This window comes from Neomonachus schauinslandi, chromosome 10, assembly GCF_002201575.2.
Source record: "Neomonachus schauinslandi chromosome 10, ASM220157v2, whole genome shotgun sequence".
NCBI lineage: Eukaryota > Metazoa > Chordata > Mammalia > Carnivora > Phocidae > Neomonachus > Neomonachus schauinslandi.
The window spans coordinates 96,722,363-96,737,585 of NC_058412.1; the positions used below are offsets into that span (position 1 = coordinate 96,722,363).

The 15,223-nt window shown below is 41.3% G+C and overlaps 1 protein-coding gene across 1 annotated transcript in view; it reads left to right on the forward strand.

Annotated features, from left to right (window-relative positions):
* KIF16B (kinesin family member 16B) overlaps positions 1–15,223 on the forward strand; it is a 296,429-nt gene that overhangs the window by 207,895 nt on the left and 73,311 nt on the right. The window contains exon 23 of the mRNA XM_021700652.1: positions 7,038–7,160. Within this exon, the coding sequence (XP_021556327.1) occupies positions 7,038–7,160 (123 nt within the window). The remainder of the gene's footprint in view (positions 1–7,037; positions 7,161–15,223) is intronic.

Here is a 15,223-nt window from a genome sequence, read left to right on the forward strand (position 1 = left end):
CCCCCAAAAAAAATTCCCATGCAAGTTTCTTTGCAATTCCATTGTTCTCTTGTATGAACCTATGTCTCCTTTTTGTTCTTTGCATTTTTAGCTCCTATAGAAGAAAAGCTTGGATACAGTCCTAGCATGAATATGGTGCAGATAACCATGCATGCTCAACATTGCTCCTCTAACTGAAGCTAAAATAATATGCTCTACAGACACCCTCTATAGAATCCTCCCTCTCCTTCCAACTTTAATTTCTCCTGGGCCTTAGAATTGAGCACAGATTGAACCAAAACCAGGGCTCCGCAAAAATCAGTGAGTGGAGATGAGGGATACTTTCATGGGTAATCAGTGACATTGTAGAACTAGAAAGAAGAAAACCTGGTTTTCCCTCCTGAACATCCTAAGCTGTCAATATTTATGTTTGGCATAAGAGCCACTTCGCAATTTTTGCCCTGTTCTCATTCAGTCATACTAGACCCATTCTTGAATCTTTTGAGAATTTCATCCATCTAATGGTGAGTTATCCAGAGATAATGACCATTAAAGGGACCAGTCTTTCATGATCTAGAGAAAGATGGTAACATTTTTAATAGTTTCAAGTTGAAACATTCATCAGATACCCAGTCTTTCCAAACTTTGAAACCATGTTGATCACCTCAGATCTATATGGATGAAATAATCTGTTCTGGTAAGAATCATGGATTAGAAATGTTAGCCAACCCTTTTGGATTTACCCTAAGGCCACTAAGGGTAAATAAGATATTCCACAAATATCTATGTCCAACAGTTTGTCATTTTGGTTAGTTTATCCCTACAGATTTATATCAAAATTGAAGAAATACTCCTTTATTTGAAAACCCTTATTTCTGTTTCCCCTTGGAAGTATTTTTAACTCACCTCACTTTAAAATGAGATCAGGTTAGTGTTGTGTCTTCATGCCTGGCTGTTGTGACAGGCATGGTCAGGGGACGCCTGTAGTATGTGTGACTACCTTTCTTAGCAAACTCCACTTCAGCTCTGTGTACTCAGCTTTCAGAGATGATGTGGCATTAGCACAAGGTCCCCTCACAGCAGAGGCAGGTGTCACCTTCTGGAGATGAATATAAACATGTCTTGACTCTTGACTTTATTCATAATTTACACTTGCTCATACAGGGTATCTTTATTCTCTGCTTCTTATAACATGGCTCATACCTGAACATGGAACTGATCCTCATCATCTGCCCCAGACCCTTGTTTTCAAACTGCTGGGGCATAGGAGGTCCTTGATATATCCTAGCTCTAACTAGAACTATCAGTATGGCCTGTGTGGTGGAAAAAAAGGAGGGGATCGAAATATGAGCTATGCTGGGAACAGAGAAAGGAGAATTGGTAATTGCGTTAAAGCTGATAAAAACCCAGCCTGTATTTGAGAAGCAAACCTTGGATATTTGGCTCTCGGAGATCAAACGGCAGTCCTTAGGTCTGACCTTGTCCTAGTCAGAGCATACACTGAATCCCACCATCTGGTACATAATTAGAGTATTTAGGGGAAATGTTGATGACTCCCTGTAGAATTGGTCCATTCTGTGCCCTCTGTGGTGCCGACATTGATCCAAGTGGATGTTAATGCCACTTCCTATTAATTTCCTTAATTTGTCCCTTTTGAAGGAGACAGCCTGAGTAGGAAGGGAAGATTCTAATCTGAATATTAAAAATGTAGCCTGTGTTCTGCCTGCTTTTTTTGGCTAAGGATCCAACTATAGTGTTTCCCCAACAATGGAAAAATAGCATATTTGTTGACACAAGACATTATTTCATTAAAAGCTACCAGAAAAATATTTTTCTGTATCTTATTTTAAAAGATGATATTTCTTATTTAGAGAAATATAACCCAAGTTACTCATTATGTACTTTTGCTTGACCTTTCATTTCTAAATAGATCCACTCCGCAAGTCATTTAAAGTTCCTTGAAATGTCCTCCATATTTATCCAGATCTGCTGTAAGATGTGCATCCGGCCTTTCATGTTTCTTTACCTCCTCGTATGATGTATGACCAACTTTCCTTCCAAGTCTAAGCATCTTCTTTGCCACATGTGGAGAAACTGGGACTGATTCCAAAATAAATAGTTCCATAGAAATTTAAAAGCTCCCTTAAATAATAGGGTATAATATGATACAGCACACGTTTACTTGTCTAGCATGAAACTCAAGATATTCAAAATATAGCTACATTCAAATAAAAAATAAGTTTAGGAGACATTTATGTTAGTTCTCTTTCCTCTCCAACATAAACGTAATTTAGGAGAATGTCAGGAACCTTCCACACTGTGTCCTGAGAATTCTACATTCCTCATGAAGTTGACTTCAAAAAGTAGTTCCTAACAATTACACTGCAGCAGTGGTTTGATGGAAACACATACTCTTTTGATTTGTCTCTCTGTTCATCTATGCATAGATAAAACTCAAATGTCTTCAGATCCCTAGCTTATTTTTCAGTTAATCATTTCTGCAGTTGTACATTTTTCTACACTCATTAATATTTAGTTACTCTGAAATCTTTGAGATTGAAGTAAACTGTGCCTATGGGTGGTAACAATATTTCTAGCCCCAACATGCTATTAAATAATGGAGAAAGAAGTATCCGTCTTCTCAACACAGGATGCAGTTAAACTTCACTGTCTGATCATGTGATTGGGGCAGTGGCTCTTTTTTTTTTTTTTTTAAAGATTTTATTTATTTAAAGTCAAACAGAGAAAGACATGTATCATATGACCTCACTGATATGAGGAATTCTTAATCTCAGGAAACAAACTGAGGGTTGCTGGAGTGGGGGGTGGGGTGGGAGGGATGGGGTGACTGGGTGATAGACACTGGGGAGGGTATGTGCTCTGGTAAGCGCTGTGAATTGTGCAAGACTGTTGAATCTCAGATCTGGACCTCTGAAACAAATAATGCAATATATGTTAAGAAAAAAAAAAGAAGGTAGCAGGAGGGGAAGACTGAAGGGGGGGAAATCGGAGGGGTAGACGAACCATGAGAGACGATGTACTCTGAAAAACAAACTGAGGGTTCTAGAGGGGAGGGGGGTGGGAGGATGGGTTAGCCTGGTGATGGGTATTGAGGAGGGCACGTTCTGCATGGAGCACTGGGTGTTATGCACAAACAATGAATCATGGAACGCTACATCTAAAACTAATGATGTAATGTATGGGGATTAACATAACAATAAAAAAATTTAAAAAAAAAGATTTTATTTATTTATTTGAGAGAGAGCATGAGCAAGGGGAGAGGCAGAGGGAGAAGCAGGCTTCCTGCTGAGCAGAGAACCCAGTGAGGGGCTTGATGCCAGGGTCCTGGGATCACGACCTGATTTAGGTGAGTGACATAACATTTAGGCTAGTGACATAAGCATTATAAGATTTAGGTGAACGACATAAACCTTACAAGATCCAGTTCCTCCCAGAGAATGGGTTCCTACCCATTTACCCAAATTTGTAAATTATCAAAGGCAGGGCTTTTTTTTCTTTAATGGATCAGTGAGCCCGAGCTTTAAGCAACTTTCCTTTTACTAGGGATTGATTTCACAATTATAAAATTCTTAGAAATAGAGAACTTTCCAGTCTTAAAATGTCTATGTAGTAACCAGACCATCACTTTCAGTCTTATCCCACTTAGAATGTTGACTTATAAAAAGAGAAAGCTAAGTTGGCTAACTTTAGAATGTAATCCATCTGGAGTGGAAAAACCAAATCTTTTTCAAAATTTGATGCAGTTGAGAAAAACTAAAGGTCTTAGAAATTACAGAGACTTTGTAGAAGTTATTTTATTTTGTATTCCCAGGATCTAGCCTTGTGCATAGCACATGGTGGGTGATCAGTAAAAGATACCAATGTTTGATTGTATACCCAAAGGGTGCCTATAAGAAAAGGCTCTTAGAAAGTTAAAATTAAGTCACTGTTGCTTAGTTAATAATATACCTGGATAGTTTTAGCTGCAGCTCTTCCTCAGTAAAAGTCATGGCATTTAGATAGCCATGTGTATATTCATAGTTTTGCTTATTTGGTGCCCCCATCACAATTTTCTTTTTTTATTTAAATTTTTATTTTAATTCCAGTTAGTTAACATCCAGCATTATTTTTATTTCAGGTGTACAATATAGTAATTCAACAGTTCCATATATTTCCTGGTGCTCATCATGACAAGTGCACTCCCTTAATCCCCATTACCTTAGTTCATCCGTCCCCCCTCGCACCTCCCCTCTGGTAACCATTGGATTGTTCTCTATAATTAAGAATCTGTTTCTTGCTTTGTCTGTCTGTCTGTCTCATTTTTTTCCTTTTCCTTATTTGTTTTGTTTCTTAAATTCCACATAGGAGTGAAATCGTAACATATTTGTCTTTCTCTGACTTATTTCACTTAGCATAATATTCTCTAGCTCCATCCATGTTGTTGCAAATGGCAAGATTTTGTTCTTTTTTATGGCTGAGTAATATTCCATTGTGTACATATATCTTATCTTCTTTATTCATTCATTAATCGTTGGACACTTGGCCTGCTTCCATAGCTTGGCTATTGTAAATAATGATGCTATAAACCGCCATCACAGTTTTCTAATCTTGCTGGAATTACAAGTTTACTTGTCAGTCTGCCTCTAAACAGAAGTCCCATAGGGCAGGACACTGTCATGTTCACAGTTGGGTTCCTGCTGTATAGATGGGATTTGCTAAATACTATGCCCATTTCCATAGACATGAGACTGAAGTGCAGAGAGGGTGGGCGGGTGACTGTTAGGCTGAGACCAAGTCCTTATGCTAGGATTTGATTCTCTTAGAGAAAGAGAAGAAAGGTCTTCTCTTTCTGCTCTCCGAATCTTTGAAATGAATACCTATGGGATCCCAAGTGATTGCTTCAGGGATGCTCATTATGGTTGAGTTTCAGTACCAAGTATTTATGCTTGATGCTATTATCCACATCTTTTTAAGAACCCATAATACACATGATAATACACTCTTCCTAGTGAATTTGATTACCTTTCTTCCTTCTTCCTTTTCCTCATTCTAGGCTTTTAGGATAGAGAGAGCTCCTCGTCAAATGAGCTGTGGTATTGGCCTTTGGGTCTAACTGGTAGGGAGAGCAAGGTTCCTCCTAAGGTAGGGTGCGTGGGTCTTTATTTCTCAACTAGTATCATCAGTTGCTTGTTGCTTCAGTTCCTGAGAGCAGCATTCCCCTCTGCTGAGCGGGTTTTCCCACCGCTGCCAACTTTAAGCTTCAAACTCACACACACTGCAACAAGTGGATTTCCCAAGTGATTGTGGCAGATCTGGAGAAGAAATTCTGTTCCTACTTAAAAATATAGTTATTAAGTATGGCATAGAAGATTTCAAGGCTTAGGCAGCAGAGCAAGAATTTCGTGGCTCAGCTATGGTCAGAGATACTCTTAACAGTAAATGTGCTCTTTGAAAATCATTAAAACTACTAGTTTATTTCTCTTCCTTCTCACTCTTCAAATAGATCAAACATAGTCCATGTTTCAGGAAATGTCCACCTTTACAGTAATTTGGAAACATACTGTCAGTGAATTGAAAGGTCTTTTGGCAGTGCACATATCGAGAAACTCTTTTTTAAAGAATTTCCACTGTGGTTTTTGACATCAGGGACAGCTAAATAGGTGTACCATTTCGATAAAATTAATGGTTCTTGTTTTGGGTGACTGGCCATGCAGGGAAAAATTAGATGCTCTAAAAGGCTTTGTTAACTTCCAAGCAGGGCCAAAATATTTACAGTGTCCTCTAGACAAAAGCAGTAATCTGAGACAGATTCTACACCTCTGTGTCATCCAGAAATCCGAGCTTCTACGTTACACCTGGCTCAGGATCCAGGACCACATTTTGCCCAGTGCTTTTTTTAGTCAAATAGGAATGGAATCACTGTGGAATCATGGAGTTTCCATCTTCTTAAATTCTGTGTATGTTGAAATGTCCATTAGCTGGCTCTATCTCAGATGGATGAAATTATTTAAAAATTTCCTGATGGCAGTGTTACAGTCGATGGAGGTGGGCTGGCAGGCATCATGGTGCACAGGTGGGCACTAGGTTAGCCTGAGTTCAAATCCTAGCTCTGCTACCTGCCTCTTTCATATTATCTTGACTCTTGGCCTGGGGCCCCTCATCTGATAAATAGGGTTCAGTAATGGTTAATACCTCATGGGGGATCGTGAGTATTAAATGAAATGATGCATATAAACTGTTTAGCACAGTTCTTGGTATATAGTAAGTATTCAATAAATGCTAACTATAATTATTTTATTACTGCTACTGCTTTAAAAACATATTTTCTTGTGTTGTCTAAAGCCCCAGGTTAGTGCAAATGATAAGGATTGTTCAGAGATTTCCACCCATTTATACTCAAGAGAACTCATTTTGAAGATTTATTTTTTTCATAATGATTCCTTCTCAAACCCCTCTGGCTTCCCACCATCCAAACCATAAATATTTGTCAGAGCCAGGTTGATTACTAATCAAATGAAGCCTATAGAAAATACTTGGTATTTATTTTAATTGTGGTTTAAAGAGCTTTCTGTACTACACTAGCTTATAAAAATGCCTAGAAGTTAAAAATGAAGTAAATTTGAATAAAATCTCGAGGTTTTGGAGCTTTATGTACAGCAATCTGATAGTCTCTGAAGAAAAAAGAAGTTTGTCAGATGATCAAGACTTTTCAGAAAGGAATCTGGTTTACATTGATTTTTTTTAAAAAAGTTGAGATATGTAATCTCTTTTTTCACTTGTTCTTATAAATTGGAAGGAACTTCAAAGCCAAACAACATTTTGAAGTGCTTTTACCCTAATTTCTTGAAATAGTATACCTAAAGAAATGGTCTTTTGTGATGAGAGAGACTTAACATTTCTCTTTCAAAGGAAGCCATCATTTTTCTAAATAAACTCCACTAATTTGATGTTCTCTTCTCTGCTTGAAACACATTTTCTCCTGCCTGCCCAAGCAGGGTATTTGCTGAGGAGTGATCTCTGTTTCTCTTTGTTCTCCCTATCTGATGTGTCTTTGATAGCGGATGGTTTCTCGCTCTTTGGGAGCAAATCCAGACGACCTGAAGGACCCAATTAAAATTAGTATTCCACGCTATGTGCTGTGTGGGCAAGGGAAGGACGAGCACTTCGAGTTTGAGGTCAAGGTAAGTGCCCCTTCTTTACTCTTCTGGAGGAATGGAGGCTCGAGGCTCCCAGGGCTGTCTCTTTTTTTTTTTTTTTTTTTTTTAAATAAAAGGAGATGAAGCTACATGTGAACATCTTGTTTTGTAACATATTAGTCATGCCCTCCTTTAAACTGGTCTGTGCAAGTCTAGACTGTAGCACATGGAGAGAAATTATCCCATAGAAGGTGGTGGTGGTTGGGGAGTCAGGCAGACATGGAAGAAAGTTCTTGTCACTTACCAACCCGACAGGTAGGGTGACCAGCCCTTCCAGGTTATCCAGGAGTTTTTGCTGTAGGTATTGGAGGTTTCACCCCTGGAAAACCATTTGGTGCCAGATGAACCAGGACAGTCCGTCACCCTATCCCTGGGCTTAAGCTCGATTTTCTTATCTGTAAAAATGGGAATAATAATGTTTATGTTATAAGGATATCAGCTCACATAAAGTGTTGAGTCTAGTACTTGGTATATAATAATAAGTTACAGCTATTGCTTTTATTACTACTGCTGTTTTTATTGTTGTTTCTATTATTATTAATTTAAGAAGGTTTCCCTAATCTGTTTTAGGCATTATTTGATTTATACAACTTTTCAGGAAGAGATGTGTCTGCTTCCTTATGTCATTCTTTCTGAAATAATAACTTCATCTGATTCCTAATTTAGTTCCATTGACTCATAACACTTCATTAAATATTGCTGGATGCTCTCCCCTCCTCAAGGAATTAATGATGAGTCACATTTCTTCATTTTCAAGCATAGTTGAGGTTGTTGATGTAATGACATCCACTAGGGTCACAGTCTGCAGCTGCATGAGGGTGTTCTTGGAAGTGAACCTCAGACAGGGAGTCTGGACACTGAGGTCTTCAGGCTCTAATTCTGCTGCACTTTGTTGAGTGACCATGAGTCTTTACCTTCTCCGAGCCTCAGTTTTCTCACTGGTAGAATGGGGAAATTGGATCACACCAGTGATTTCCAATTTCTTCTCAGCAGAGACGTTTGTTCAGCAGATTATTTATGAGGAAGGGTACTGCAGAAAGCGGACCAGCGTGGAGCTGCTGTGGGGTGGGAGAGTGGAGGGAGCCTGAAGCCAGCCCTCCCCACCCCACCCCCAACCCTGGCCCCCGACCATGATACTGGGTGCTTGGGATCAACCTCTCCCTTTAGGCATGTGTGTCTTTTCCAGTCTTCCAGGAGAAACAATGCAAATGCATCTTATAATTAATCAAGCTTTTAGATTCTTATTTCTATATACTTTTTCCTTTTTATTTTTTAAACCTAGGCATTAATTTATATATTTGAGGTTCCTGTTGAGAGTACATGATGTCTGGATGGTGGTGGTGGTGTTTTGAACTTTACTGGCCAGATTGTGTGGTTTCTTATTCGAATGTTATGCCATGTCCATGATCCGGTACTTCTCACTGCCCCTGACTTAATGCCTAATTCCTGCTCAATTTCTTTTCTCAGTCATTTGAAATTGTATGTGTGTGTGTGTGTGTGTGTGTGTGTGTGTGTGTGTAGCTCCCTTTGTACATACATGTTATATTGATATGTACACATATATCAAAATAATTTCTGAAGGTATATGTTTTAATCCCATATTTTTAAAAAGATTTTATTTATTTGAGAGAGAGAGAATGAGAGAGAGAGAGCATGAGAGGGGGGAGGGTCAGAGGGAGAAGCAGACTCCCCGCTGAGCAGGGAGCCTGATGTGGGCTCAATCCTGGGACTCCAGGATCATGACCTGAGCCGAAGGCAGTCGCTTAACCGACTGAGCCACCCAGGCACCCCAATCCCATATTTTTAATTAGAGGGTGAAGACTGGCTTTTATCAGCTCAGAATTTGAATTCTCCTAAACCGAGAACTCAACAGCACTGGAGGACATGCAGTGATTTTTGTTGATGCATATATATATATATATATATTTTTTAATTTTTAAAAAGATTTATTTGAGAGAAAAAGAGAGCATGGGGAGGGGCAGAGGGAAATGGAGAGAATCTCAAGCAGATTCCCTGCTGAGTGCAGAGCCTGTATTGGGGCTCTATCTCACGACCCTGAGATCATGACCTGAACCAAAACCAAGAGTTGGCCACTTAACCGACTGAGCCACCCGGGCATCCCCAAGATATATTTTATTTTAACTGATAAGTGTGTTAATAAAATATAACTATTAAATTGATTTCATGCATAAAAGATAAGACATGGATAAAGAGGATACTTAATTGCTATAATGATCTCACTTATATGTGGAACCTGAAAAACAAACCAATGTCACAGATACAGACAACAGATTGGTGACTGCCAGAGATGGGATAGGGGTAGGTAAAATGGGTGCAGATGGTCAAAAATTATAAAATATGTCCTGGGAATGTCATGTACAGATCGTGATTATAGTTAATAATGCTGTCTATTTGAAAGTTGCTAAGAGAGTAAAATTTTTTTTTTAAGTTTTATTTATTTGAGAGAGAGAAAGAGGGAGAGAGCACACAGGAGCAGAGAGGAGGGGCAGAGGGAGAAGGAGAAGCAGATTCCCCCCTTAGCAGGGAGCCAGAAGTAGGGTTTGATTCCAGGACCCTGAGATCGTGACCTGAGCCGAAGGCAGATACTTAACCAACTGAGCCACTGGCACACCCCGCCAATTCCTTATAATCTCTTTCCCTTTCTTTTCTTTTCTGTTCTTTCCTTTTCTGTTCTTTCCTTTTCTTTCTTTCTTTCTTTCTCTCTTTCTTCCTTCCTTCCTTTTTTCTTTCCTTTTTAATTTTATTATGTTATGTTAATCACCATACATTACATCATTAGTTTTAGATGTAGTGTTCCATGATTCATTGTTTGCGTATAACACCCAGTGCTCCATGCAGAACGTGCCCTCTTTAATACCCATCATCAGGCTAACCCATCCCCCCACCCCCCTCCCCTCTAGAACCCTCAGTTTGTTTCTCAGAGTCTGTAGTCTCTCATGGTTCATCTCCCCCTCCGATTTCCCCCCCTTCATTTGTCCCTTCCTACTATCTTCTTTTTTTTTTTTTTTTTAACATATAATGTTTACCCTCGGGGTCACAGAGAGTAAATCTTAAAAGTTCTCATCATAAGAAAAAAAAATGTAACCATTCCTGTGTGGTGACGGAGATTCACAAGACTTAGGAGGTGATCATTTCATAATATGCATTGTACACCTGAAACTAATATATTGTTGTATGTCAATTATACTTCAAGAACCAAAAAAAGAAAAGAATTAGAACAAAAGCTGAGTTGATTTAAATAAAAATTGCAAGTAAATAATAGTTCAGGCCGTATCAGATCTGGCCAAAATTGTGAAGATGCTACTGTGAAGGCAAGTTAGAGAACCCAAATACAGAAAATCATGTGGGACCTTTCAGAATCTCTGCTTTCACCTCAGAATATATAAAATCCCAAACCAAAGGGTTCAGCTTTCTTTGAAGGTATCAAAGCCAAGTTCTGAAAGCATGTCATTGTTTTGCTTCCTTTTTGTACTTATCCCAGGTGCTGTAATCAGCACCAGGAATGACCTGTGAGCATTTGCCTGGAGAATCTCCAGTTCTCTGTGTAGCATGGGCCACCAGACGCATTCACAGGTAGGTGTGCTGAGCATCTCACATTCTCCTGGGGATACTCAGTCACAGAAGTCTCAGGGCCTCAGTACTAGAAACAAACATGACCCGAATGTACAGTCCCTCTCTTGAACAAAACAAAAATGGCCACGCCCCAGCAAACACATAGCTATTGGGGTGTGCCAATGTCCTTTCCAGGCTCTGCCAGTTAATGTCCACAAGAGACTAATGTAGAATAGGGACAAAGACACCTACCTGGTTGGGTTGGTGTGAGCAGTGTATGAATTTAGGTGTATAAAGTGCTTAGAATGGTGTCTGCCACTTCCTAAGTGCTGGGTAAGTGTTTGTTTTTAAAAAAAAAAAAGTAAATTTTTTAAAGATTTTATTTATTTGAGAGAGGGAGAGAGAGAGCAAGAACGGGGAGGGGGAAGGGAGAGGGACAAGCAGACTCCATGCTCAGCAAGGAGTCAGACGCAGAGCTCGATCCCACAACCCTGAGATCATGTCCTGAGCCGAAATCAAGAATTGGATACTCAACTGACTAAGCCACCCAGATGCCCCATAAAAAAAATAAGTAAATTTTTAAAAGGCATAGGGACTGAGTGAGATTTTACCCTTGGAATCCTAATGACTTTCGATGTACAGTTGTGTCTTTGAGAATTTTGGATTTTTTTTTTTCATTTTGATTGTTCATTCCCCCCTCAACATTCTTGCATTTTAAAATTAAGTATGGGGGCACCTGGGTGGCTCAGTGGTTAAGCGACCAACTCTCGGTTTCAGCTCAGGTCATGATCTCAGGGTCATGAGATTAAGCCCCAGGTCAGGATCCACGTTTAGTGTGGAGTCTGCTTGGGACTCTCTCTCCCTTTCCCTCTGTCCCTCCCCCCTGCACTTGCTCTCCCCCCCCAAAAAAACGAATAAATCTTTAAAAACAATTAAGTATGACAACTTTTCCATCCATTATCTGACTATCTGATGCATTGGCAATGTTTTCTAGAACATACAGTCACACTTATGGTAACAGTTTGGCTACTACTAAAATCTTTTCTTGGTGAACCAGTGGATTTAAGGTGGCTAAGGTAAAAAAGTATTATTTTTTTAGAAGTCTATTTAGTTTTAGACCTTCTTTGAAGGAAAATCTGATGTTAATGTATATAGATATTTTATACTATTACACTTTAAACTTCAGAAAAATCTTTGCTGCTTTTTTAAATAAAAATCAATTTCTTTTTTGTACCTTTCCCCCATGATGGTCTTAAAGGTCTCCTGGGGTCCTGAGTGCACCTGGCAAGGCTCTGTGACCAGCAGGGAAGGGTCTTGATGCCTGGTATTAGACCCCTGTTGACTGTATAACTTGTTGGTGGTTGCTGCCAGTTCATTTAAGGGGCCAAGCTGACCCATGAACACACAGGGCCCCCTGGGTGCAAGTCTTCATGAGCTGAATTTGCAGGCCCCAGAGAGGGGACTGGGAAGAGGCACTCAGGGGTGTAGCTGCCCAGAGTTCTCTTATTTTCTCTCCACTTCTCCTTCACCCTTCCTGTTCCCTCTGCCTCCTGCCCTTTTCTGTGGGCCTTTCCTGAGATAAAATTCCTTAGTTATTTAAGTCATGCCTTTTTCCTGTAATCCCCAATTGGGTAGCTCTAGTTGTACTGTTCATTGCTGAATGAATAGTCGTGAGCCTGGTTAAGGTACATTTGAGGTCAGGTACAGGGAGTGGGATATGGGGGAGGAAGGGAGACAACAGTGGTTCTCAAATGCTCATCTTCTGATCCCTGGTCAGTCCCATGGAGGTTCCCATCACTGGGCTTTAGAATGAAAAAAGTCGTGTTTTTCATTAAACTAAAATTTAATACTTAATTCAAAAGGACTGTCTTTTTGTATCTTCTTTATTCAGGGATTAAAAACAACTTTCTTTTATGAAGTAACTATGAGAATAGATACATAGGGTTTTGTTTTTTGGTCACATTTAATTTTTTCAATCAACTTTGTTAAGGCATAACATATTTACATACAGTGAAATGCACACATTTTAAGTGTACTTTGATGAGTTTTGACATGTATACACCCATGTAACCAGCACCCCCATCAAGACTTCAGACTTTCCAGTCAGTCCAGAAAGTTTCTTGTGCCCCTTTACAGTCCGCGCCCCTGCCCAGCCTCTAGGCGAGCTGTGAGCTGCTTTCTGTAACGACATATTAGTTGTGTCTGCTCTAGCATGCTGTGTAAATGGGACGGGGCAGCACTTACTCCTTTGTGTCTGGCTGCTTCCATGTAGCCTGATGCTTTGGAGATTCATCCATGTAGTTGAATATAACAGTAATTTGTTTCTTTTTATTGCTAAATAGCATCCCGCTGTATGGGTATATGACAGTTTGTGGAATGGTGTCTGTCTTAATGTCCTTATTTGACAATACAGAAGGTTGTCATCTCCATGATGCACTCCCTCCATCTTCCACCCCCTTATTTTACTGATCCTTGAAGGACACGTGCCTGGGAACCCCGGGGTGAGGGCATCATTTCCCACGGCCCTTGCAGTGATCCCTTCCAGCAGGTCGCAGTAACACGTCCTTCTGGGGCTGTGTCCACGTTCTCTCCAAGAGATGTCTGTCCTGCCGACTGCTGTCAGAGGCGGGCAGAGGGGCAGAGGGTGTGCCAGTCTGGCTCCTCTCATTCTGTGCCCAGTATCACTGAGTGTCACCTGCTGGCTGGCAGAAGGTACCTGTCACGAGACAACGCTGGCCCTGAATCGCAGCCGGCACAGGTTATACCACTGACTGAACTACAGCAGTCATCCTAACACTCCGGCTTCACATGCTCGTCCGTGATTGATACAAGAAATCAATTACAACTGCGTTATAGTTGCCATTTTCAGTTAGCCAGGACCAGAGTGGAGAGAATTTAATTTTTAAGTTACATTTTAGCAGGATACAAAACACCGGCCTGGGAAATCTGTGGTTAAGTCCAACGGAGGCTGGCATACTCTTATGTTCTAGAAATAAGCTGATGTTTCCAGCATTGTTTTCAATTCTCTGCCCTTTAGCTTACATATTAATATTTTAGTATAAAGAAAGAAGCCAACACTGGTGTATTTTTTAAATATTTTCTTTCCTGAGAATTTTTATTTCTGTAAAAACTGTAGGTGATCTTACCAGGAGATTGTCTTCCTGTCTCCTTCCTAGAGTGGTGACTTCTGTAGTAGCTCCTCCCCCCACCCATCCTCTGTCCTATCACCTGGTTTCCTCCCTTCGGAGCAGGTGTCACAGCCCACAGTCACATGGTTTTCTTCCAGCCACTCTCATGTTTATAGCTGGTCTTCTCTGGAGACGTAAGCGCTTGGGCCCTTATCACTGGGTCCCCGGCCCTCCCACAGGCCCTGACTGGTAATGATCACCCAGGAGATATCACTCAACAATATGACCCACACAAGTCCGCCACCAGGTGCTCTCACTGGTCAGCCTGGGTAGAGCTTTGGGAATATGTGACCATGTGCCTTTGTACACAGCCCCCTACAGGCTCCCCATGCTCTGACTGTGCCTGTGGATTCAGTCATTGATCAGCCATCCCACCCGCTGGTTTCCTCACGACGTGGCTGCCTCTCTCATCGTCCAGGGCAAGGACGGGCAAATCAAGCTCCTGCACTGTGTCTGCGTGCAAGAAAGCCAGTGACTCCTGCCTCCCTTCCGACGTCCCCACTCCACCCTCCCGCACGCCAGCACGCACACATCCCAGCTCTGACGGTCTCCAGCACCCACAGAGGAGTTCAGTTTTGTTCTGCACAGAGGGGTATCCCTCTGCCCACTGTCCACCCCCTGGACATTATTCTGGGCACCTGGGCACTCCAGCCCCTTGCTCAGGAAGCATGTGTTCTGGAGTCTTCTCTTATAAGGAGCCCTCTGGTGCCCTAGTCATACCTCCTCCCCCACAGGCTGTTCAGGAAAAGACAGGCCCCTGCCTTTCTTCAAGTGGTGGCAGGAGATAGGCCCTTCTGTGCAGAATCATTTTGGTCCACTTGTAGACCAAAGGAGCACAGGAGTACACGCTTTACCTCGAACACACGACGTCCAAAACAAAACCGTTCCTCATTTCAGTCGTCTGATTTTGGTCAAAGGTACCACAGGAACAGTCACCAACTCTTGCCCCCAGATGTGCCTCATTTTGTTCTGACTCGTGGTCAGTGGCCTGAGAAGGAGAGGAGAGACAGAGGAAACAAGGGAGGCCTGAGAGCGGGGCGGTGTAGCCTTGAGGAAGCTGTCTAGCACAGGCTTGTAGCCAGCGTCGAGTAACGCCTGAGCGCCCTGCTCAGTAGTCCATTTTCTTTTGTCATGTGAGCTTAGGTACGTGACCCCCCCTTCTGGGTTCATTCGTCGCTGTTCTGGAGTTGAGGAGACACTTAGTGCGAGGGCCCTCAGGTCTGCCGGGCCCTCCATAAGCAGGGAGCCCCAGAAGGTGAGACACGGCAGCGGGCATCTTGCTTTTAC